A 24,543-nucleotide genomic window follows, 5' to 3' on the forward strand; every position below is an offset into this window, starting at 1 on the left:
AGAGAGAGATAAAGAGAGTAAGATGGAAAGTGAAAAGAAAAACCATGTAGCTCACTGTCTAATCCTACCTTATCCAGCACAAGGCCACATGAACCCTATGATTCAATTCTCAAAACGTTTAATACAGAAAGGAGTAAAGATAACACTAATAACAGTTACATCTTTTTGGAAAGCAATCAGCAACAAAAACCTCACTTCTATTGAAGTTGAAAGCATCTCTGACGGCTTCGACGAAGGAGGCCTTTTAGCAGCAGAAAGCTTAGAAGATTACAAAGAAACCTTTTGGAGAGTTGGATCACAAACACTTTCTGAGCTTCTTCATAAACTTTCTACCTCAGAAAACCCTCCAAATTGTGTTATCTTTGATGCATTTTTACCTTGGGTTCTTGATGTTGGAAAGAGTTTTGGACTAGTTGGTGTTGCTTTTTTTACTCAATCTTGTTCTGTTAATAGTGTATACTATCATGCTCATGAGAAGTTGATTGAGTTGCCACTTACACAATCTGAGTATTTGTTGCCTGGATTGCCTAAACTTGCTCCAGGGGATTTACCTTCTTTCTTGTATAAATATGGTTCTTATCCTGGTTACTTTGACATAGTTGTCAACCAATTTGCTAATATTGGTAAAGCTGATTGGATTCTTGCAAACTCGATTTATGAACTCGAACCGGAGGTAAGTCAGATAAACATATTAAAATTTTCATTTATTACTTTGATTTTGTGTATGTTTGGTTCCACTTTTGGAAAGGCAAAACTATTTCTTGAGGTGTAAAATTTATTTTGATATGTTTGGATTTTCTCTTGCATAATTTACTTGTCCTCCTGAGATGATTCTAACGTCACATTAGAATTTGAAGTTTTGTCTCTACAATTGACTTTTAGCCTTAAATTTATAATTAAATTCACTTTTACGCGTACGATTGATTTCAATATTGAACGAGACAAAATTGATTAGGGAGGTGTAGAGTTGTTTTTGACATGTTTAGATGTTCTCAGGTAGAATAGACTTGTCCTTCGCAATTCAATCTAACCTGAAGTTAGAATTTGTAGCTTCAAGCTCCAAATACGATTTCCACACTTAAATTTTTGTTCAGGTCACTTTTACGTAAATGTATCCAAACATTGTTATCAAAAACGCGACTTAAGTCCCAAAATCCTGGTTTTTGCGACTTTGCGTAGCTTCAACGACTCAAATCCATAGCAAAGTCCAAAAACAGGCAAAATCCTATCAAAATCGCACAAAATCGTGAAATCCGTTCAAAATCGCTGGATTTTGTTCATTTTTTTATAAGGGTCAATTTTTGACTTGGTTCGTAAATTGACCCGATTTGAACCCATGACCCGGTTCTATAAATACCCAAAAGGCCAAAAATTTTATTTTTTCACTTCCCCCACACTTCCTCAATAGTTACACGGGATTGTTCATATAATTGGCGATTTATTCGTGACTTATGATTACATATAAGCTTTGCCATTAAATATTTTGTTAGGCCTCTAGTCTTTGCCTTGAAACTTAATAGCCTTGCTCACTTGTGATCAAGTATTTTGTGAGGCATTTAGGATTTTCCTTTAAGTATTTTGTCTAGGTTATTTACCATTATTAAGACTACTAAAAAATATTTGCACCTATGCTTTGAGTCATTTATGTATATGTATTTTGTGTACTTTGAACTTGAGTCATTTATGACTATATGCAATTTATAACATATATTTAGCATTATTTTTGTTTTGGTAGAATCCTCGATTTTGATTGCGATTTTACGAGTCCCGACTTTGCTATCCTATATCGATTCTACAAAAGTCCTTGAGTAAAATCCTTCGATTTTGATTGCGATTTTACGAGTCTCGATTTTGCTACTCCCTTTGGACTTGAAGTAAAGTCCCGATTTTGATAACCTTGTATCCAAACATAAACAACTTTACAGTCAACTCATGTTTAGTAAAACTCAATTATACTAAGTGAACTTGTACAAAATCAGTTATTGTAACCGCAAAACTAAACACACATGTTCACTTGTTTTTTTTTTTTTTTTTTTGAAAGGGACATGTTCACTAGTTATTACCTATTAGAATGTAACAGTAACAATGTTTTAGGTGGTTGAGGATCACAATCAAATTGCAACTGGTCCTATTGTCTTTATTTTCTGTTGATGATTTCAATCTTACTTTAATTTAGGTGGTTGATTGGTTAGTGAAGATATGGCCATTAAAGACAATAGGACCATCAGTGCCTTCTATGTTATTGGACAAAAGACTCAAAGATGACAAAGAATATGGTGTTAGCCTTTCAGATCCCAATACAGAATTTTGCATCAAATGGCTAAATGATAAACCTAAAGGTTCAGTTGTGTATGCTTCATTTGGTAGCATGGCTGGTCTCAATGAAGAGCAAACACAAGAACTAGCTTTAGGATTAAAAGATAGTGAAAGTTATTTCTTATGGGTTGTTAGAGAATGTGATCAAAGTAAGCTTCCAAAAGGGTTTGTGGAATCATCAAAGAAAGGTTTAATAGTAACATGGTGTCCACAACTACTAGTGTTAACACATGAAGCTTTAGGTTGTTTTGTTACACATTGTGGTTGGAACTCGACGTTGGAAGCTTTGAGCATCGGTGTTCCATTGATTGCAATGCCGCTTTGGACCGATCAAGTTACGAATGCAAAGCTTATTGCTGATGTGTGGAAAATGGGAGTAAGAGCTGTTGCTGATGAGAAAGAGATTGTTAGAAGTGAAACAATTAAGAAATGTATAAAGGAAATAATTGATACCGAGAAAGGAAGTGAAATTAAGAAAAATGCTTTGAAATGGAAGAATTTGGCTAAGAGTTCTGTTGATGAGGGTGGAAGATCTGATCAAAATATTAAAGAATTTGTGGCTGCTTTGGCACAATGTTGAGATGTACTATTAAAATTGATAAAATTGGTGTGTGATGATTCCTAGTTTATGGCTTCTGAATTATTGGTGTATCTTTTAATAAATCCTTTCATTTCACTTTTTTCTTAAGTTTATGCATGTGAATAAAATAAGTATAAGATTGTCATTTGGTAGGGTTGAATGATTTGTCTTACAATCCTTGTGTTTTTCATTAGTAGCAACATTGGTTCCTTGCCAAACAAATTCAATAATCTTATTAGTTAAATATAATTGTTATGCAGCCAAACTACATATTAATGATGTCAATTGAGCTTATTATATTATGATTCTTTTATTCGTAAAAAGCTAGATATACTATGAAGCATGGATATATAGATAGACAACAGATATGATATTAGCACTGACACATCAACAATAGTAATAACTTAATGAAAAGGAACCATTAAATGTAATTGCATGTATTGATTGCGTGTCGTGCACTGAGACACACATTTCCACTGAAATGTTGGTGTTATATACTCCCTTCGTCCCTATATCTAAGCACCCTTTTATTAGAGACAAAGGGTGCTTACATATAGGGACGGAGGGAGTATGATATAGATATAGCAGACCATAAATTTGAAGCAAAACACTACAATCTTCAATAGTTTCTAACAACCCCTTTCTCATCACTAAATACCTTTGACTCCAACTTTCCATACATCAACAACAAACTTTGCATTTGTAATTTGATCTGTTCAAATAGAGTAGTGATATATGTACAACCATTTGGGACAACTTTGATGACAACTTTCATTTTCTCTCTTTTCAATGGTCCAAAACAATAGAGAGAGAAAAAGGAAGAGAGGGAATAAGAATATAATGTGAGTATGAAAGAGAATATAATGTGAGTATGAAAGAGAAAGTTATCAAAAAGTTATAAGAAAATGGTTGTACAAATATCATTTCTCGTTCAAATAGGCATAACAATCATTGGAACTCCTAAACTCAGCTTCCAATGATGAATTCCAACTACAAGACATCCAACAGCTTCATGTGCCACTACTAGTTGTGGACACCATGCCATTACTGGTCCATGACATAAAATAAAATTAATATTTAAATTAAGCTAATAAACTAATCCTTAATTACTTACTGGAAAAATTAGTCCTTAATTTAATTCTAGATACAGTTTAATCCTTAATTACTACAATTTTGCCCTTTTTCGTATATTTGTATATGGATTTTCAAGCTTAAAATCTATTATTCATATGCAAACTCAGGTGAAATACCATAGATTTAAAGACTAGAAGTGTTCATCAAAAAATAAAACGATAGATTTGAATCTTAAAAATCTACATGCGGATGCACCAAAAAGGCAAAATTGACATGTGAAAAAGATCAAACTATAATTTTACCATTAGTGTTACATATTGTTTAGTAATACATAAACTTGATCTCTGATCGTAACAATCTTCAGGAGAAATACATGGTTCGTCACAACCTCAAGTAATAATCATTTGAGCACACAAGAAAAAATAGGACTTGGATCGCCTGGTGTAACTAATTTACGCAATTTCATGCATTGGTCAATCTCGGCCATACAAAAGTGATCTAATGGTTCAGATTTGTATGGTTTTTTTTCCACATAGTTTCATCTTAGCCACTCGTTTTAAATTGGACGGTCGATAGTAGTTATTGCATGACACAGTAACTGTGTGGGATCGGTTTCCATCTTGTGACTATGCAAGACTTACTCCAATCTTTAGTAAGTTTTACTTACCTATGAATTAAGACAAAAAAAAATAAAAAATTAAAATATTGTATAAAGTGACTTACCTATGGCTCGGATTCATAGAATATATTGGCAAAAACCCAATCTGCTGTATCAATCGTTAAAAATTGATTTCAAAGAATTTCAAAGTATTTTTGAATAGTTTCAAATTTATACAAACAAGATGACAAGTCCGCAGCTTCAAGCTTAGGAAATCAATTTATGAATATGCAGTGAACATAACAGAAACTCAGCAACAGCAAGGTAATGAATCTCACTAAGAAATTTTGTAATCAACATTATACAGTTTTGTGAATTGAGTATGACTTGTGATAAATTGATTGATTGATTGTGCAATTGAGATTATTAGTAATATATTTGTGTTTGTAATATGTGGTGGTTTTTGCTCTAGAAAATTGTAATATCATGTGCTTATAGCGAATTTTGATAAGCTAAGTTATCATAGTTATCATAATCCCCCTCACGACTAACACTCTTTTTGGGCTTGGTGCATGGATAGATAGGTAGTCCTTGAATTCGACAAACTCTGATACCATCTTGAAAATCGTGGTTGGACTTAACTTAACCACACAAAACTGGCTTGTGAAGTGAAGATTGTGTCCACTTATAAGCAAATTTTTAAGTCATATTTTGTCTAATGTGAGATTTTTTAACATTTATCTCAATTTTACCTCTGTTATATTACTTGAAAAAATAAGTATTAATTAAATATACATTCTTTTTTATAAACTACTTCAACCATTAATTTTACCAACTACCAGAAATTCAATCAGCTAACTTATCTGGTATCAGCTATAACTAACTAATAAGTCATCCACTATAAGTTACCTTATCAACTATCTGCTATTTTTTACCGAACAAAGACACTATGTCCAAGCGCAATTGTTTGTTTTGTGTACGTATATGTATATGTAACTAAAGTACATAGATGTATTTTGTTAGGAACAAGAAGAAAAGAAGAGAGAGAGAAAGAGATATGGAAAAGGAGACGAAAAACCATGTAGCTCACTGTCTGATCTTACCTTATCCAGCACAAGGACATATGAATCCTATGATTCAATTCTCAAAGCGTTTGATAGAGAAAGAAGTAAAAGTTACACTGATAACTGTTTATTCATATTGGAAGACTATCAAAAACAAAAATCTTTCTTCAAATATTGAAGTTGAGAGCATCTCAGATGGCTATGACGATGGAGGGTATGAATCGGCAGAGAGCTTCAAAGTTTACAAAGAAACCTTTTGGAGAGTTGGATCACAAACACTTTCTGAGCTTCTTCATAAACTTTCAAGCTCAAAAAACCCTCCAAATTGCGTCATCTTTGATGCATTTTGTCCTTGGGTTCTTGATGTTGCCAAGAATTTTGGGCTACTTGGTGTTCCATTTTTCACTCAATCTTGTTCTGTTAATAGTATATACTTTCATACTCATCAGAAGTTGATTGAATTGCCACTTTCACAATCAGAGTATTTGTTACCTGGATTGCCAAAACTTGCTCCAGGGGATTTACCTTCTTTCTTGTATAAACATGGATCCTATCCAATCGTGTTTGACGTAGTTGTAAATCAATTTTCCAACATTGGTAAAGCAGATTGGATTTTTGCAAACACATTCTACGAACTCGAACCAGAGGTATGTCGCTTAAATCAAATAACTGAAATGTCATTCTATACTTTTATTTGTCTAGTTTTGCTCATCTAATAGAATGTAATTTTGGCAAGGTTTTATTTTGTGATAAGATCTTAAATGTAATCATACAGCAGCAACTAACAGAAATATAGTATTAGGAGTTTGTTAGTGGTTGTTAATAAATAGGTATGAAATAAATCCTCCATAAGTTCAACTTCCTTAGGTATTTTTTTTTTTCGTTGAGAAAATTTAGCCACTGAATATGAAGCACGGACACGAAACAGCTTGTCGTTATGTTCCAGGACAATAAGGTTTGAAATTTCAAGTATCCGTGCTTCACAGATTACAAGCTGCACGAGTTCTATATATAGAGTATCATATAATCCTTTTCATAATCTTTCTCAATCAATTCAATATGTTTCTTTTATATCAAGCATCATAAGTATCGACACACTTTTCTGGGGAATTTGGTTTGGAACAATGACACGCTTTGATTTCTGACCACCGCAGACGGTTTTTAAGTCCTCGGTAGCTTCTATTTTTATTGATTATGATTCATGAATTAAATCTTAACTGAATTTGATTTAGGTGGTGGATTGGTTGAGTAAGATTTGGCCATTAAAGACGATCGGACCATCAGTGCCATCTTTGTTATTGGATAAAAGAATCAAAGATGACAAAGAATATGGAGTTAGCATTTCAGATCCAAATACAGAATCTTGCATCAAATGGCTGAATGAGAAACCAAAACGGTCAGTTGTGTACGTCTCATTTGGGAGCAATGGTCGTCTAAGTGAAGAGCAAATTGAAGAACTAGCTTTGGGATTAAACGATAGTGAAAAATATTTCTTATGGGTTGTTAGAGAATCTGAACAAGTTAAGCTTCCAAAAGGGTTTGAAGAAACATCGAAGAATGGTTTAATAGTGACATGGTGTCCACAATTAGAAGTGTTGACACATGAAGCTGTGGGGTGTTTTGTGACACATTGTGGTTGGAACTCGACGTTGGAAGCTTTGAGCATTGGTGTTCCATTGATTGCAATGCCGCTTTGGACCGATCAAGTTACGAATGCAAAGCTTATTGCAGATGTGTGGAAAGTGGGAGTTAGAGCTGTTGCTGATGAGAAAGAGATTGTTAGAAGTGAAACAGTTAAGAATTGTATTAAGGAAATAATTGAGACTGAAAAAGGAAATGAAATTAAGAAAAATGCTTTGAAATGGAAGAATTTGGCTAAGAGTTCAGTTGATGAGGGTGGAAGATCTGATCAAAATATTGAAGAATTTGTGGCTGCTTTGGCTCAATGTTGAGATATACTATTAAAATTGATAAAATTGGTGTGTGATGATTCCTAGTTTATGGCTTCTGAATTATTGGTGTATATTTTAATAAATCCTTTCATTTCACTTTTTTCTTAAGTTTATGCATGTGAATAAAATAAGTATAAGATTGTCATTTGGTAGGGTTGAATGATTTGTCTTACAATCCTTGTGTTTTTCAGTAGTAGCAACATTGATTCCTTGCCAAACAAGTTCAATAATCTTATTAGTTAAATATAATTGTTATGCAGCCAAACTACATATTAATGATGTCAATTGAGCTTATTATATTATGATTCTTTTATTCGTAAAAAGCTAGATATACTATGAAGCATGGATATATAGATAGACAACAGATATGATATTAGCACTGACACATCAACAATAGTAATAACTTAATGAAAAGGAACCATTAAATGTAATTGCATGTATTGATTGCGTGTCGTGCACTGAGACACACATTTCCACTTAAATGTTGGTGTTATATACTCCCTTCGTCCCTATATCTAAGCACCCTTTTATTAGAGACAAAGGGTGCTTACATATAGGGACGGAGGGAGTATGATATAGCAGACCATAAATTTGAAGCAAAACACTACAATCTTCAATAGTTTCTAACAACCCCTTTCTCATCACTAAATACCTTTGACTCCAACTTTCCATACATCAACAACAAACTTTGCATTTGTAATTTGATCTGTTCAAATAGAGTAGTGATATATGTACAACCATTTGGGACAACTTTGATGACAACTTTCATTTTCTCTCTTTTCAATGGTCCAAAACAATAGAGAGAGAAAAAGGAAGAGAGGGAATAAGAATATAATGTGAGTATGAAAGAGAAAATTATCAAAAAGTTGTAAGAAAATGGTTGTACAAATATCATTTCTCGTTCAAATAGGCATAACAATCATTGGAACTCCTAAACTCAGCTTCCAATGATGAATTCCAACTACAAGACATCCAACAGCTTCATGTGCCAACACTACTAGTTGTGGACACCATGCCATTACTGGTCCATGACATAAAATAAAATTAATATTTAAATTAAGCTAATAAACTAATCCTTAATTACTTACTGGAAAAATTAGTCCTTAATTTAATTCTAGATACAGTTTAATCCTTAATTACTACAATTTTGCCCTTTTTCGTATATTTGTATATGGATTTTCAAGCTTAAAATCTATTATTCATATGCAAACTCAGGTGAAATACCATAGATTTAAAGACTAGAAGTGTTCATCAAAAAATAAAACGATAGATTTGAATCTTAAAAATCTACATGCGGATGCACCAAAAAGGCAAAATTGACATGAGAAAAAGATCAAACTATAATTTTACCATTAGGGTTACATATTGTTTAGTAATACACAAATTTAATCTCTGATCGTAACAATCTTCAAGAGAAATACATGGTTCGTCACAACCTCAAATAATAATCATTTGAGCACACAAGAAAAAATAGGACTTGGATCGCCTGATGTAACTGATTTACGCAATTTCATGCATTGGTCAATCTCGGCCATACAAAAGTGATCTAATGGTTCAGATTTGTATGGTTTTTTTTCCACATAGTTTCATCTTAGCCACTCGTTTTAAATTGGACGGTCGATAGTAGTTATTGCATGACACAGTAACTGTGTGGGATCGGTTTCCATCTTGTGACTATGCAAGACTTACTCCAATCTTTAGTAAGTTTTACTTACCTATGAATTAAGACAAAAAAAAATAAAAAATTAAAATATTGTATAAAGTGACTTACCTATGGCTCGGATTCATAGAATGGATCGGCAAAAACCCAATCTGCTATATCAATGATTAAAAATTGATTTCAAAGAATGTCCCAAAGTTTTTTTGATAAGTTTCAAATTTATACAAACAAGTCAGCAGCTTCAAACATAGGGAATCAATTTATGCATATGCAGTGAACATAACTGAAACTCAGCAACAGCAAGGTAATGAATCTCATTCAGAAATTTTGCAATGGTCTAGCGGTCTGGATTAGTGTTTGTATGTGCCTGGTCCTGGGTACAAGGTGCTGGTGGCAATTTTTTTTTTTATTTTTGTCATTTTTTTTTAAATTATGTTTTTAGTGTTTGTTTTTTAGTGATTTTAGTCTCTTTTTTTAATTATGTCTTTAGTGTTTGTTTTTTTAGTCCTTTTTTAAAATTATGTTTTTAGTGTTTGTTTTATTGACGGCCAATTTATAAATTTAAAACAGGGCCTTCGAATCGTTTAAGACGGCCATGATGACTCTAATTGTGATAAATTGATTGATTGATTGTGCAATTGAGATTATTAGTAATATATTTGTGTTTATATTATGTGGTGGTTTTAGTTTCTTATATTAAATTTGACATGGTGATAATATTCATTTCTGCTTAAGAATTTCAGCAGGGAAAATTGTAATATAATGAGCTTATAGTGATTTTTGATAAAACTAATTCAAGTAACTTATAACTTATCTTCATTTAACTATCCGACGTGGGATTTGGGTTTTTCCTAATACACTCCCTCACGCTAGCACTCTTTTTGGGCTTGTTGCGTGGATAGGTAGGTGGCCCTTGTATCTGATGGTGGACTTAGGTTTTTCCCAATTCACTCCCCTCACGCCAGGACTCTTTTTGGGCTTGGTGCGTGGATAGGTAGGTGACCCTTGAATTCAACAAGCTCTGACACCATCTTGGAAATCATGGTTGTGCCTAACACCCCACAAAACAGACTTGTGAGGTGAGGATTGCTCCCACTTATAAACAAATATTTAGGCCATATTTGTCCGATATCGAACTTTTAACATTTATCTCAATTTTACCTTTGTAATATTACTTAAAAAAATAAATATTAACTAAATATACATTTTTTTTATGTTATTTCATATTTATAAACTACTTCAACCACCAATTTTACCAAACATTACAAGTTCAATCAGGTAGCTTATCTGATATCAGCTATAAGCTTGCTTAAAAATCATCCGCTATAAGCAAGCTTATCAACTATCTGCTATTTTTTACCAAACAAGGGCACTATGTCCAAGCACAAATGTTTGTTTTGTGTCCGAATATGTATTTTTAACTAAAGTACATAAATGTATTTTGTTAGGAACAAGAAGAAAAGAAGAGAGAGAGATGGAAAAGGAGAGGAAAAACCATGTAGCTCACTGTCTGATCTTACCTTATCCAGCACAAGGACATATGAATCCTATGATTCAATTCTCAAAGCGTTTGATAGGGAAAGGAGTAAAGGTTACACTGATAACTGTTTATTCATATTGGAAGACTATCAAAAACAAAAATCTTTCTTCAAATATCGAAGTTGAGAGCATTTCAGATGGCTATGACGATGGAGGGTATGAATCGGCAAAGAGCTCTGAAGTTTACATAGAGACCTTCTGGAGAGTTGGATCACAAACACTTTCTACGCTTCTTCATAAGCTTTCGAGCTCAAAAAACCCACCAAATTGTGTCATCTTTGATGCAATTTGTCCTTGGGTTCTTGATGTTGCCAAGAATTTCGGGCTACTTGGTGTTCCTTTTTTCACTCAATCTTGTTCTGTTAATAGCATATACTTTCATACTCATCAAAAGTTGATTGAATTGCCACTTTCACAATCTGAGTATTTGTTACCTGGATTGTCTAAACTTGCTCAAGGGGATTTGCCTTCTCTCTTATATAAATATGGATCCTATCCAATCGTGTTTGACGTAGTTGTGAATCAATTTTCTAACATCGGTAAAGCAGATTGGATTCTTGCAAACACATTTTATGAACTTGAACAAGAGGTATGTCACTTAAATCAAATAACCGAAATGTCATTCTATACTTCGATTTGTCTAGTTTTGCTTATCTAATGGGATGTGATTTTGGCAAGGTTTTATTTTGCGATAAGATCTTAAATGTTGCGGAGAATTGCTACTGACGTGGCTTCAAATCTAATCGCACAGCGGCCACTAACAGAAATATAGTATTAGATGATTGATTAGTGAGTTAATTACAACTCCCTTAGAAGTTTGTTAGTGGTTGTTGATAAATAGTTGAGAAAAGTTAGTCACTGACTATGAAGCACGGACACGATTCTGCATATCGATTTGTATCCACGACAACATGGTTTGAAATTTCAAGTATCCGTGCTTCACAGATAGGCTTGAGTATCCTATATTACTTTTCATAAGTATCAACACTCTATAAAATTGGTTTGGAACAATGACACCCTTTGATTTCTAACCACCGCAGACGGGTTTTAAGTCCTTGATAGTCTTCTATTTTTATTGATTATGAATTAAATCTTAAATTAATTTGATTTAGGTGGTGGATTGGTTGGCTAAGATTTGGCCATTAAAGACAATCGGACCATCAGTGCCATCTTCGTATTTGGATAAAAGAATCAAAGATGACAAAGAATATGGTGTTAGTATTTCAGATCCAAATACAGAATCTAGCATCAAATGGCTGAATGAGAAACCAAAAATGTCAGTTGTGTATGTCTCATTTGGGAGCAATTCTCGTCTTAGTGAAGAGCAAATAGAAGAACTAGCTTTGGGATTAAACGATAGTGAAAAATATTTCTTATGGGTTGTTAGAGAATCTGAACAAGTTAAGCTTCCAAAAGGGTTTGAAGGAACATTGAAGAATGGTTTAATAGTGACATGGTGTCCACAATTAGAAGTGTTAACACATGAAGCTTTAGGTTGTTTTGTGACACATTGTGGTTGGAACTCGACGTTGGAAGCTTTGAGTATCGGTGTTCCATTGATTGCAATGCCGCTTTGGATCGATCAAGTTACAAATGCAAAACTTATTGCTGATGTCTGGAAAATGGGTGTTAGAGCTGTTGCTGATGAGAAAGAGATTGTTAGAAGTGAAACAATTAAGAATTGTATAAAGGAAATAATTGAGACTGAAAAAGGAAATGAAATAAAGAAAAATGCTTTGAAATGGAAGAATTTGGCTAAGAATTCTGTTGATGAGGGTGGAAGATCTGATCAAAATATTGCAGAATTTGTGGCTGCTTTGGCTCAATGTTGAGCTAAGAGTTATTATTAGCTTCTGAATTATTGATGTATCTTTTAATAAATTGTTTATTTCTACTTTTCTTTTTTCTTTCTTTTATATGGTGTATTATTTGAGTTGTGCTTCTTTTGTGCATTTGATATAATAAGTATAATGTGGTCATTTTCATTTGGTAGGATTTTACAACCAGTGCCAAGATATTTGTGTCATGATTTTTCAACCCTTTCCCATGTTAGGTAAGATCTTGAGTTTGACAATAATGTCCACTACCTAAAGACTTAGTTGCACTGTGTGCTTTTTCTGTAGTAGCAACATTAGTTCCTTGCCAGACAAGTTCCATAATCTGATTATAGTCCAACATGATTGTTATCCATGCAATTTACATAAAGCTAAAATTATTGTTTTTTCAGAACCTGTGATTAGAAACAACAGAAAATTGATGTTGCTTGAATTTTCGCTGCATTTATGATGCTGAAGTGCAAGCCTAGCTCTGCACTTGAGATCCAAGTGTTCTGTAAATACCTGTAACAAGTCTTCCCGCCAAGTCACCTTAACGTTTTCACTATATATGAGGATTTCAACCTCGAAAGCAAAATATGCATTCGGTCTTACGTCGCTTTACAACTTTGATCGACTTGAGAGCTTTAGATTGCTTTCCACCTCGAATCAAATACTATATTATTGATTTTGACATAGTTTAACAGTCCTATTTTCAAAATGTATTCTAAATTGAAGCTTTCATTAGGAGAAATTAATTCTAGCTTGGCATTAACATTGACTTTCATTATAATGTAACTTGAGTAAATAAACATATAGTCATCTGCATTAGGCTTTAATCATAAAAGTGAGCTCAAATTTAGAGAGTTTAAGTATATTGCACTATCAGTGTAAAACTGTCAACAGATTAGAACCATGTATATATGTGACTTTAAAAATTGTTACGATAAAAGTCAATCTGTTTTTATGCGACCTAAAATCATGCAGTTTTCACAACACTTCAAGTTACAACCTTTGTTTCATGTTAACAAACATTGCCAGCAACATTTATTCGTTACAGACATAGCCTAAAGCACCGATATAAACACGGACATCAGACATAATACTAACACTAACACACTGACACTAATAGCAACTTCAGAAAATGGAATAGCCAAGTGTAACTACAAGTATAGGTGTCGTGTCAGACATCGAACGCTCCTTCCATCTAAAGTGTCGATCTTATATATGACACAACATATCATAATTTGACGAAACATGTACACTATTTTTACTAGAACTTCCTCCTTCTGAGACTCAATTCATTCACAAACTCAACAATATTCTTATCAGAACTTCCACCCTCATCAACTGAATTCTTCGACACATTCTTCCATTTCATAGCATTCTTTGTCAATTCATTTCCCTTTTCGGTCTCCATTATTTCCCTTATACAATCATCAATAGTTTCTCTTCTAACCACCCCTTTCTCATCACCAATACCTTTAACACCAATTTTCCATACATCAACAATAAACTTTGCATTTGTTATTTGATCGGTCCAAATTGGCATCGCAATCATCGGTACTCCTAAACTCAAAGCTTCCAATGTTGAATTCCAACCACAATGTGTCACAAAACAACCAACAGCTTCATGTGCCAACACATCTAATTGTTGACACCATGTCACTATTAAACCTTTCTCTAATGTTTCCACAAATCCCTTTGGAATTTTACTTTTTTCAGATTCTCTAACAACCCATGTGAAATATCTGCCACAGTTTTTCAAACCATAAGCTATTTCCTCAGTTTGGTCTTCACTAAGACTTGACCTGCTTCCGAACGATACATACACGACTGAACCTTTTGGTTTATTATTCAACCATTTGATGCAAGATTCGGAATTTGGATTAAAGATGTTAATACCATAGTCTTTGTCATCTTGGATTCGTTTGTCTAAAAACATGGATGGAACACATGGTCCTATTGTCTTTAATGGCCAAATCTTCCTCAGCCAATCTACAACCTATAAATCAAAACTAATTCACATTTCAATCATCAATATCTAAACAAATATACTAATAAAAACATTCAACTAAAATTAAGGGCATATTTTTTTTTAAATGAAAATACTATGTTATCAAAATTTAGAGTTTGACATCAAATATTTTTATGTATCGGGTACAGCGATTGGTGCCTCGTTTAATAGCAATTTTAGATGATGTCGAAAATTACAGTGTTTTAAAAGCCAGATCAAAAAGGATGGCTCAACCGGCTAAACTGTGAAATCAGAACTGTCTATGGTTTGATTATTTGAGAATATCAATCTTGGTTTTGTTCCAGTTTAAAGTCGTTGAATCATGAACTAGTGGTCTAGCCGAACTGATGTTCAATTTGATTTTTAAAACATTGTTACATTGCGACATATCTAAAATAATTTTTTTTTTTTTTTTGTATAGCACAACATTATATGACAATTAAGAATTCGTAAAATTGAATGATATTATATATCAAGGATTAATTATTACACATGAACAGAAGACAAGTGGACAACAAGATGCGTCACTTGTCCTGTTTGTATGGCGAAATCAATCTTCGTAAACACAACATTCATGGACCTAAAAGACATGACATTGTTATCCATGACCTTTGAATTCTATGTAGAAGGTCAACAACCTCTATAATAAAAATGTTGTGTAACCAAATGGTTTGACACAATGATTAATGCATTTTAGTCAATACAAGAGTTTAATCCCAAAATTTTGTTAACCATAGGTTCACTCTTCCGGAGTTTATCATATTTGAGGCATTATTTGGATACTAAAAGTGGGCACCTCTACGACGAACATTCAAACTTTGGTTTGTCATACTATAGGAGTCTAATCTCTTCCGCTAGACTCACACGTGGTTGGTATTATTTAGTCAAGTTTTATTTATGTTGCAACTGAACTCAAAATTAACAGAATCTCTTTCCTCTACAATGATCAGTTAAAGACAAAAAAAAAAAATTAAAATAATAATTAAACATTGTATGAGTGACATACCTCTGGCTCCAATTCATAAAAAGTATTAGCAAGAACCCAATCAGCTTTATCAATCATTGAAAATTGGTTAGTCAAAATATCAAAGTAACCAGGATGAGTTCCATATTTATACAAAAAAGAAGGCAAATCAGCAGCTTCAAGCTTAGGCAATCCAGGTAACACAATTTCTTTCTCCAACAAAGGTAAATCCAACCATCCCTTAAAAGCATGAAAATTTATACTATTAACAGAACAAGCTTGAGTTAAAAAAAACAGCAACAGGTAGGACAAATTCCTTAGCTACATCAACAACCCAAGGCAAGAAAGCATCATGAATAACACAATCTATAGGGTTGTTTGATGCTGTTAACCTGTGAAGAAGTTGAGTTAGAGATTTTGATCCAGTTCGACGAAAGGTTTCGATATAAGTCTCGATGTTTTTTGCAGAGGTTAGACCACCATCGTCGAAACCATCTGAGATGGTTTCGAATTCGATGGAGTGGTTTAGGTTTATGGTTGTGATGGTTTTGGAAGATGATATGGTGTTTACTAGTGTGACTTTTAGTCCTTTTTGGACTAAACGTTTTGAGAATTGAAGTATTGGGTTTATGTGACCTTGTGTTGGATATGGAATGATTAAACAGTGAGGTATTTGGTTTTTTATTTCTTTCTCCATTTCTTAGTTTTTTCTGCGTTGTGTTATGTTTTGTGTGTTTGCTTTTTAGAGGATTCATTCAAAATGCACCGTTCGTGTTTTTCTCTTCTTTTTATAAAGAGCATCTGAAGTAGTAATAGTAGATTAGTGTTCAAGAATTTTTTAAGGTAACTTTTTAGATACTTGTAATTTAGATGGATATCAGTACTCCATAAATAAATAAAAAATTAATGTTGTTCATGAGAAGTTTAACTCAGTTGATATGAACATTGTATATTACATGCGGAGATAGGATTTGAACTCTGGACTCTCTCCTTCATTGTTTAAAAAAGGTGAATTTCTAACTACTATACCACTTGACTAATAAAGAAAGAATGTTAACCATTGCCCTTAGAACATTGGTTAAAGTACAAAAATAAGCAAGTTTTTATCGAAAAGTGGGGTAATTATTGTTAAAAAAAGGTAAAGATTTGTATTTCTAAGATAAAATTTCTTTTAAGGGAATCCTCAATCATTGCCCTTAGGGCACTGGTTAACAAGAGCAAGAAAGAAATAAACAATATGTTTAACATTTGAATTTATTATAAAATAAATTAATATAAAAATAAGACATGACAATTGAATGATACATATCCAAACAAACCCAATTGGTACCTCTTCACAATAAAAATAAAAAGTAAAAACTCAATTGGTACCTTTTTTTTTTTGAAGGACTCAATTGGTACCTTGTTTTCATCATTTTTTTTAATCGGGTGTATGTGTTATCACAATTTTATGATCATCAATGATATTTGGACGACTCCGATCCTCTCTGATGGCTGAATGGTCCTATGCAATTAAATAGGATTTCCCTCCACATATACTTGTTCTTCATGTCTAAGAACATCCTAAGAAAAACAAAGTCCAAGAGTATGATGCATGTCATACCCCAATTTTTGACCTAAGGGTCCTACATTCATACACCGACACGTGTCATCTGACCCTGATCAGTCTTTGACTTTTCAGTTAAAAATTCGGCAGAGAGGTATTTTAAAATGCCTCATTTTTTTTGTTCCGGGTCGGGCCTTCTTCTCTCTTTAAGTTTTATCTTTAATTCTTAATTTCCATCTTTTATTTTTAATCAATTTTTCTTTTTGTTAGTTGTTCGTTTTTTATGTTTTATTTTAGTCACTAGTTCTTTTGTCCTTATTTTCTATTTTATTTTGTTTCTATTAATTACTCTTCTTTAAGGATCTGAAAGTTTTATTCATTTAGTTTGTCATTCATTTTCATTTTTCATTATTTCTACTATTATTTTATTTTGTTATTATCCTATAAAATCAAAAAAAATTGTCAAACGCTCCTTTTCATCCCAATCCAAAGAATCACGGTTTGTTCATCATCAGAAAACAGTCCAGGTTCAAATCCAAAGACAGCCTGTTCACATCACATATCCAGTACAAGTTTACATCCCAATCCAGCAACAGACTTTGCTCTTCTTCCTCCTCAAGCCACAAACTTTCTGCTGTTTTTTAACAAACCCTAACCTCAAATCCTTCACTATAAGTTGAACCTGCAGCACACAAGTTGGGGGAAAAAGATTCCAAAGAACCTGCCGACAAAAGACCCTAGCCACCACACAATATTATAGTTTCAAAACCTAACAGCCGTAATTTAGATTAGAGTTTTGAAAAGTATTGTTGAATTGCGATTTCTAGTTTTCTCAATCATTTCTGTTTACTCATGTGAATTGTGGTGTGGTTTCACCTACATGTTCTGCTATTGCCGTATTTCAATTCTAAATTTAAATTTTTTTTTTTTTTTTTTGACGTGTTTCTATTCCAATTCATTACCTAACTGTGCGCAAGTTTATTATATTTGAGAATTGCTATTTATGTTATGTCCACGTTGCTGTTCCTTTTATTTTTTTATTTTTTTTCTTTCACTTGTTGCTGTTCCAATTCATTGTAATTGCTTACTGTAGCGTGGCTTCAAAGTATCCAACAATATAAAGTACCATTCAATTCATATTGTAGTGATGTGCTTTTGTGTGTTGGTACCGATTTCAATTCAATTTCACCATTGCTGCACGTTTATACTGGTTATTCTATGTTGGTGCTGCACTTGTTTTATTTCTCTATAGCTGCGTGTCTTTACACTAGGTATATCTACATTCAATTTTAATTGTTTGAGAACACTATTGCCACGTCTTTACATACTACTTATTCATGTCCAGTTTCTGTTATGCACCATTAATTCTACTTTAGTAATCTTGTTAATTGGTTGCTTGTTGCCCTGTTACATAATTTCATTGGCTGTTATTATTATTATTGATTTTCAATTTAGCAAACTTGTGTCGTATTCTATGTATAGTCATTTTTTTTTGCAGCGTGGCTCTTCCAACTACTTTGAATTGCTACTGCCGTGCTGCTCTCTTTAGTAGTGTTGCCTTGGCTGCTCTCCAAATCAAGATTCCATCATAAAGAGAACCGGTGACCCTACATTCATTTTTTATTTGTTTAATTCTCTCATGCATTTTTTCATTATTGTATTTTAATTTTGCTGCATTTTTAGTTATTTTATTTCTATTTGTCACATTTTATTTTTATCAAGCATTTTCAAATTATTAGAATGTAAGTAGGCTTTAATGTAATTTATCTATCTCCGCTTCTTGCACATAATTTAGAATGTAAATTAGGCATTGATGTAATTTATTTATTTCCATCGCAGACCATAGCATGTATAATAGGTTTTTTTTGTAATAGCTCAGGTGCATGTGTATGTGCGTGTGTGTGCCTTTATCTCTCTTCTAGTTTAGGTAAATGGTCTTTGTGGTGGTCCAACGCCGCCATAAGGTCCCTACGCGTTTTATTTTCTGCTCCGTTAGTTTAACTTTTTTCCAATTATTCAAAAACAACAAAAACATGCAAATAGTTCAAAAATCACAAAAATATTTTCTTAAATAAACATTGATCTTAAATCAAGTGACGTCCTTTTTTATTTTATTTTCTTAATCAAATATCAATCAATTTAACTTATTTTGAGTCCATTTTCTTTCAATATTAAAAAACACAAACAAACATCATTTGCCACTTTGGCTTCTTCCATTTTAAAACCTTTTTCAAAACACTAAAAAACACTCAACCAATCAAACGTCAATTTCTACCCCGAACTACGAGGTTTTGATCCCTCACGGGTACGTAGGCAGAGGACTTTGTCCTTCCAAATCAATAAAATGTAGATAATTAGGTCCTCCTTTATTAATCATTTCAAATTCTTTTTTCTTCGAAAAAATAAGCAAGTTATAGCACATTAATTAAATGAAATCAAGAGGTTCCCGTAGAGTACTACGGACATAAAGGGTGCTAATACCTTCCCTTTATGTAACTAACCCCCGAACCCTAAATCTTTTCAAAATGTGGGGTGTTTAAACTTTTTTTCCCCTTTTCTTAAAAATAAAAATGTTCAGTCGTGAAATAAATTTAGTGAGTCAAAAAGCTAATCAAATAGCCTTGATCTCCGAAAAATGACGCGACAGAAATGGCGACTCCGCTGGGGGCCCCCTTAAGAGGGTTGAGCCTAACTTGGTCTTATTTAATTTTTGTGCTATAACTTGCTTAAAAATATATATATATATATATATATATATATATAATAATAATAAAAGATGGAAATACGTGTATGTATATTCTCCCCTTCTTCTTTCTTCTTTCTTTTAACGTGAGTGGTGAGATAAGTCCTACACCCGGACTTGAGGGAAATTAAGATAGGACCGGGTATAATCATAGTTTCCATGCCAAGAGTACTCTTCGGTATTGGTACATGTGATAACCCACTCAATGGAGGGATCTTGGAGGTATATTTTTGTTGTCGTGAGTACTCGCGTATGGCATGTTACTTTCAAGTGACCGTCGAAGTTGAGGACCTTTAGTCACCTTTAACCCATCTTGGCCTTTTAGGACGTAGTGCGGTGGCTAGTCGAGAGTACTCTCGTATTGGTCGTCACGCGATACTACACCCAAATGAGACTAACCGTTGAATATTGTTGGAACGAGAGTGCTCTCGTCGCCTAACAAATATTCGGACGTGGTTGAAAACTTTGGGAACCTTGATAGAACTCTTGTTACATGTGCAAATGGAAACCTTAGTCCTTACCAAATGGTGTTGTTATCCCTAAGCTCCAACATTGTATATCCTGAACCTCATCATGTTCTTTAGCATATTCATGCATACATGCATATCTTCATAAAAACTTTTTCGCATCAAAATATCGAAGAACCTAGATAAGTTCTTGTAAACATCGGAGGAGTAGACCTTATAAAGAGGGACACCAAGGAATACAGTTTCAAAAGTCTTAAACTAGACCTTAGCTTTGTTGGGGACTTTGTCTTTGGCTTTGCTTTTGTTCTTAAAGGAACCGTTTTTAACATTTCAAATTATCAAATGAAACAATATTCCTTATGATGTTTACAATTACTTTGACAAGTCCTTCAAAAAATGTGTCTATTTTTGCATAAGCACCTTGCATTATTTTGCATTTCATAGTCTCAATTCCGAGTCTCACAAGTTTTCCTTCTCCATGAAAGGTCAACCCACCTCAAAAGTGTCATGGCATCCTCGTCCGAAACCAACTAGCATTTACAACACTCGAGCAATCATAAAGAGAAGATGGATTTTCTCGAGCAAGAAAATCAATTGCTCCGGGAGGAAATAGCAGCCATGCAGACTAAGATGGACGAAATGACTGAATTGATGAAGACACTGACGGTTGCTCAAGCACGAACACCTCCTCCTCCTCTTATCAGGACTCAAGCCAAAATTGTTTCTACTGGCCCCGAATGGACGTTTTGTGCCGATACTCCAGAGTACTCTACACCGCAACGTTCCGTACCTTGGTTCCCGCCTCTTACTGCTGGCGAAATACTCCGTCCCATTGCTTGTGAAGCTCAGATGCCTACTTTTCAACGTGCAACTCATGTTCCTCAGCAAGTTACGACAGTTCCTCCAGCTGTCGTGACCTACTCAGCACCCGCCGTTTATACCATCCCACAACAAGAGGAACCCATCTTCCATTCTGGGGGTGTGGGGGCCTATGACAGGGTGGATGACCTACAAGAGAAATATGACGAAATTCAGCGAGATATGAGAGCCCTTCATGGGAAGAAAGTGTTTGGGAAGACTGCTTACGATCTCTGTTTGGTGCCAAACATCCAGATACCCCACAAGTTCAAGGTCCCAGATTTCGAGAAGTATAAAGGGAACTCCTATCCTGAGGAACATCTAACAATGTATGTGAGAAGAATGTCTGCATATGCCAAGGACGACAAAGTCCTTATCTATTTCTTTCAAGAAAGTTTGGCTAGTCCTGCCTCAAAGTGGTACATGAATCTAGACAAAACAAAGATCTGAACTTTCCGTGATCTGTGTGATGCTTTTGTAGAACAATACAGTTACAATGTGGATATGGCCCCAGACCGAAGCGATCTTCAGGCTATGACTCAGGGAGACAAAGAAACATTCAAGGAATATGCTCAGCGATGGAGAAATGTCGCTGCCCAAGTCAGCCCACGTGTGGAAGGGAAGGAGATGACCAAACTTTTCTTAAAGACTCTCAATCAGTTCTATTACGTGAATATGGTCGGAAGTACGCCCAAGGACTTTGCTGAGATGGTTACTATAGGTGTACAGTTGGAAGAAGGAGTCCGAGAAGGACGATTGGTCAAAGAAAGTGTTCCCGCTAGTAGTTCGAAAAATAAAGAGCAGGAGGTTAGTATGGTGAAAGAACACCCTCAGCCACAATATCCTCAGCAGCTACAGCAGCCTCGACAACAGGCCTCAAAGGCGCAATTTGCCCCGATTCCCATGAAATATGCAGTTTTGCTTCCACAGTTGCTCGAAAAGAATCTAGTCCAGACCAAGTCGCCTCCTCCGGTACCAACAAGATTGCCAGCATGGTATAGACCTGACCTTTTCTGTAACTTCCATCAAGGGGCACCTGGCCATGATATTGAACATTGTAATGCACTGAAGAAAGAAGTCCAGAATTTGATCCGAACCAATCGCCTGACTTTCTAAGTCTTGACTCCAAATGTGCAAGCCAATCTACCACTAGATCATGGTGTCTAATGTTGCAACACAAAGAGGGAGTAGCTGCAATTGAGTCGATGTTGATGTTTTCTTCCGCTACTCGATTTGTTTAAATGATGTGTTTATTGTTTACTGCTTTTCAAAAAAATCCTTTCGTTCCGCCCGAGACGAAAGTGAACTTGTGTAGGGCATTTTGCTTCTTGCATTGTCATCATTAATAAAAAAAGTCGTTTTGATCCCGACTTTGTTTTTATTTTGTGCTTTTTCTGGAAAAAATGGTAATACAAAAAACCAAAAAATAAAATCATTCTCAAATATCTGCATAATCATAACTTATACTTGTCAAAATTAATAATCAAATCATGCATTAATAAACCCGTTGAACACATTAATCATGTACTCTCTTCCAACTGTGAGTTCCCTGTGTCCGAAGCTGAAGAAGGAAAATGAAGAGACTCCCGACGAGAACTCTCACATACTGGGGCATCTTAGCCATCGAAGCTGCAAACAAAATATCAAGAAGATTGTCCAGAAGATGGCATTCATTGACGAAAACTGGCTTGAGGTGCTACCATTCGCTTTGCTCAGATATCGTACTTCAGTGCACATTTCAACAGGGGAAAACCCCCTCCTTCCTCAATATACAACATGGAGGTCGTGCTTCCCGTGGAGGTCAAAGTCCCATCAATAGGAGTTCTGCTAAAGTCCAAGCTTGATCAAATTTAAACGCATGACGACCTTGTACAAATATATCAAAAGAGGTTTGAAACAAGCTTCTAACAAAAAGGTTCGTCCCCATGAATTTCAAGAATGGAACTTTGTACTACCTTCCAATCAGACTCCAAGGGGCAAGTGGACGCCTAATTATGAAGACTTGTGAGCAATGACTCTTACAACTATGGATGGTGACAAACTCATCCTATGAATGACGGTGCAGTCAAGAAATACTCTGTCAAAAATAAAAGCTCGGTAAGTCGCAAATCTTAAAAAGCGGCTTAGGCAAAAATGAGCGTCTCGGTGGACTGAAAACCTGAAAGGGCGGTCCAGGCAAAAATTAGAGACAAAAAAAAGAAAAAAGAAAAAAGTGATGATGATTATCCTGATAGATTGAAAACCCGAAAAGGGTGATCTATGCAAAAGTTAAGGATCATGACAAAGTAACTGCATCTGGTCAGGCACAATCCACTTGGGGCATACCTGCTATCAAAGAACCTCTGATTCGAAGCATCTGCAAACCAAAGACTCGGAACTGGGGCATACAAATTTGTCAGGGAGTATAACAGTTATATGTGTTCAATGTACCTTCCCATATATTTACCATTTTCCAAATTTTTCAAAGATCCGTGGAGCCATGCCATTGGTAGGCCACCACTCAATTCATCAAATTCGAGCCTGTGCCCATTTATTTGGAACTCTCATTTATTCTAATTGCAAAATTTCTTCTATTTTTGATGGCAATACTTGAAGCAAAAAATTTCAGAATACAAAAACTTTTTTTTACATCTTTTGAAAAGTATGAACAACAAACGCACTCTCTTTGAACTTGTGAGTAGTCGAAGCGTACATCAGCATCCGCCTCGAGAACGGTTACATTCCGGAAGAGAAACATGTCTAAACACAATGGAGGGGACCTCTGCTTCAAGCAAGATGCTTTCACAGTAAAAAAAAATATATACAAAAAATGATACAAAAAATCAATGCTCGCTAAGTCGAAAAACCTGAAAAGGCGGCTTAGGCAATAGAGAGCGTCCCGGTGGACTGAAAACCCGAAAGGGCAGTCCAGGCAAAAATTAGGGGCACAAAAAAGGAATATACTCCCGGTGGACTGAAAACCCGAAAGGGCGGTCCAGGCAAAAGTTAGGGATTTTCAAAGAAAAATATAAAAAATGATGACTGTTGAAGCATGCGGATGAAAGTACACTCTGCGCCGGTTTACAAATGGCGACTTCTTCCAGACTTTTGGTCAACAATGGGCTTTATCCCCAAGAGGCGTCAGTTGCTACCTTGTGCCAGGTTTTACACCATCAATGGCTCGATTTGTTCACAATAATATCATCTCCAAGGAAGTTTGCCGAGTGTTTGTACTGCGATGTCAGTCTGCCTCCCATCTTACCTGTCTTGTCTCGTTTCATCGAGTCGCCTGTCATATACAGTTCATACAATCATACGAGTTACATTCATACATCCATACAATCATACATTCATAGATTAATACTTCCACAC

At 34.6% G+C, this 24,543-nt stretch overlaps 4 protein-coding genes and 1 pseudogene across 8 annotated transcripts; 4 read left to right on the forward strand and 1 right to left on the reverse strand.

Moving 5' to 3' along the window:
* LOC146914472 (UDP-glycosyltransferase 74G1-like) lies at positions 1–3,056 on the forward strand. Its single transcript, XM_085717336.1, has 2 exons — positions 1–673; positions 2,177–3,056. Exons 1-2 carry the CDS (start codon positions 23–25, stop codon positions 2,894–2,896), a joined length of 1,371 nt encoding a protein of 456 aa, XP_085573462.1. The 5' UTR covers positions 1–22; the 3' UTR covers positions 2,897–3,056.
* Positions 3,057–4,679: 1,623 nt separating this feature from the next.
* Positions 4,680–7,759, forward strand: LOC146914473 (mogroside I-E synthase-like). 2 transcript variants are annotated; one of them, XM_085717338.1, is made up of 3 exons: positions 4,680–4,892; positions 5,592–6,279; positions 6,865–7,759. In XM_085717338.1, exons 2-3 carry the CDS (start codon positions 5,626–5,628, stop codon positions 7,582–7,584), a joined length of 1,374 nt encoding a protein of 457 aa, XP_085573464.1. In that variant the 5' UTR covers positions 4,680–4,892; positions 5,592–5,625; the 3' UTR covers positions 7,585–7,759. The 2 variants fall into 2 exon arrangements, with proteins under 2 accessions (XP_085573464.1, XP_085573463.1); XM_085717337.1 differs by lacking the exon at positions 4,680–4,892 and having other exon boundaries at positions 5,563–6,279.
* Positions 7,760–9,370: 1,611 nt separating this feature from the next.
* LOC146914474 (UDP-glycosyltransferase 74G1-like) lies at positions 9,371–12,820 on the forward strand. 3 transcript variants are annotated; one of them, XM_085717340.1, is made up of 4 exons: positions 9,373–9,548; positions 10,147–10,323; positions 10,693–11,372; positions 11,896–12,820. In XM_085717340.1, exons 3-4 carry the CDS (start codon positions 10,719–10,721, stop codon positions 12,613–12,615), a joined length of 1,374 nt encoding a protein of 457 aa, XP_085573466.1. In that variant the 5' UTR covers positions 9,373–9,548; positions 10,147–10,323; positions 10,693–10,718; the 3' UTR covers positions 12,616–12,820. The 3 variants fall into 3 exon arrangements, with proteins under 3 accessions (XP_085573465.1, XP_085573466.1, XP_085573467.1); XM_085717341.1 differs by having other exon boundaries at positions 10,239–10,323; XM_085717339.1 differs by lacking the exon at positions 10,147–10,323 and having other exon boundaries at positions 9,371–9,548.
* A 668-nt stretch (positions 12,821–13,488) lies between these two features.
* Positions 13,489–16,340, reverse strand: LOC146914475 (UDP-glycosyltransferase 74G1-like; annotated as a pseudogene). The gene is made up of 2 exons (XR_015014218.1): positions 15,621–16,340; positions 13,489–14,602 (listed from the first exon to the last, which is right to left on the reverse strand). The product of XR_015014218.1 is annotated as a UDP-glycosyltransferase 74G1-like (transcript).
* A 4,561-nt stretch (positions 16,341–20,901) lies between these two features.
* On the forward strand, positions 20,902–22,308 carry LOC146914476 (uncharacterized). The gene is made up of 2 exons (XM_085721074.1): positions 20,902–21,586; positions 21,674–22,308. The coding sequence occupies exons 1-2, from the start codon at positions 20,902–20,904 to the stop codon at positions 22,306–22,308; spliced, it is 1,320 nt and encodes a 439-aa protein (XP_085577200.1).
* Positions 22,309–24,543: the final 2,235 nt, after the last annotated feature.

This window comes from Medicago sativa, chromosome 6 (assembly GCF_051527215.1).
Source record: "Medicago sativa cultivar Bolivia chromosome 6, Bolivia_mono, whole genome shotgun sequence".
NCBI lineage: Eukaryota > Viridiplantae > Streptophyta > Magnoliopsida > Fabales > Fabaceae > Medicago > Medicago sativa.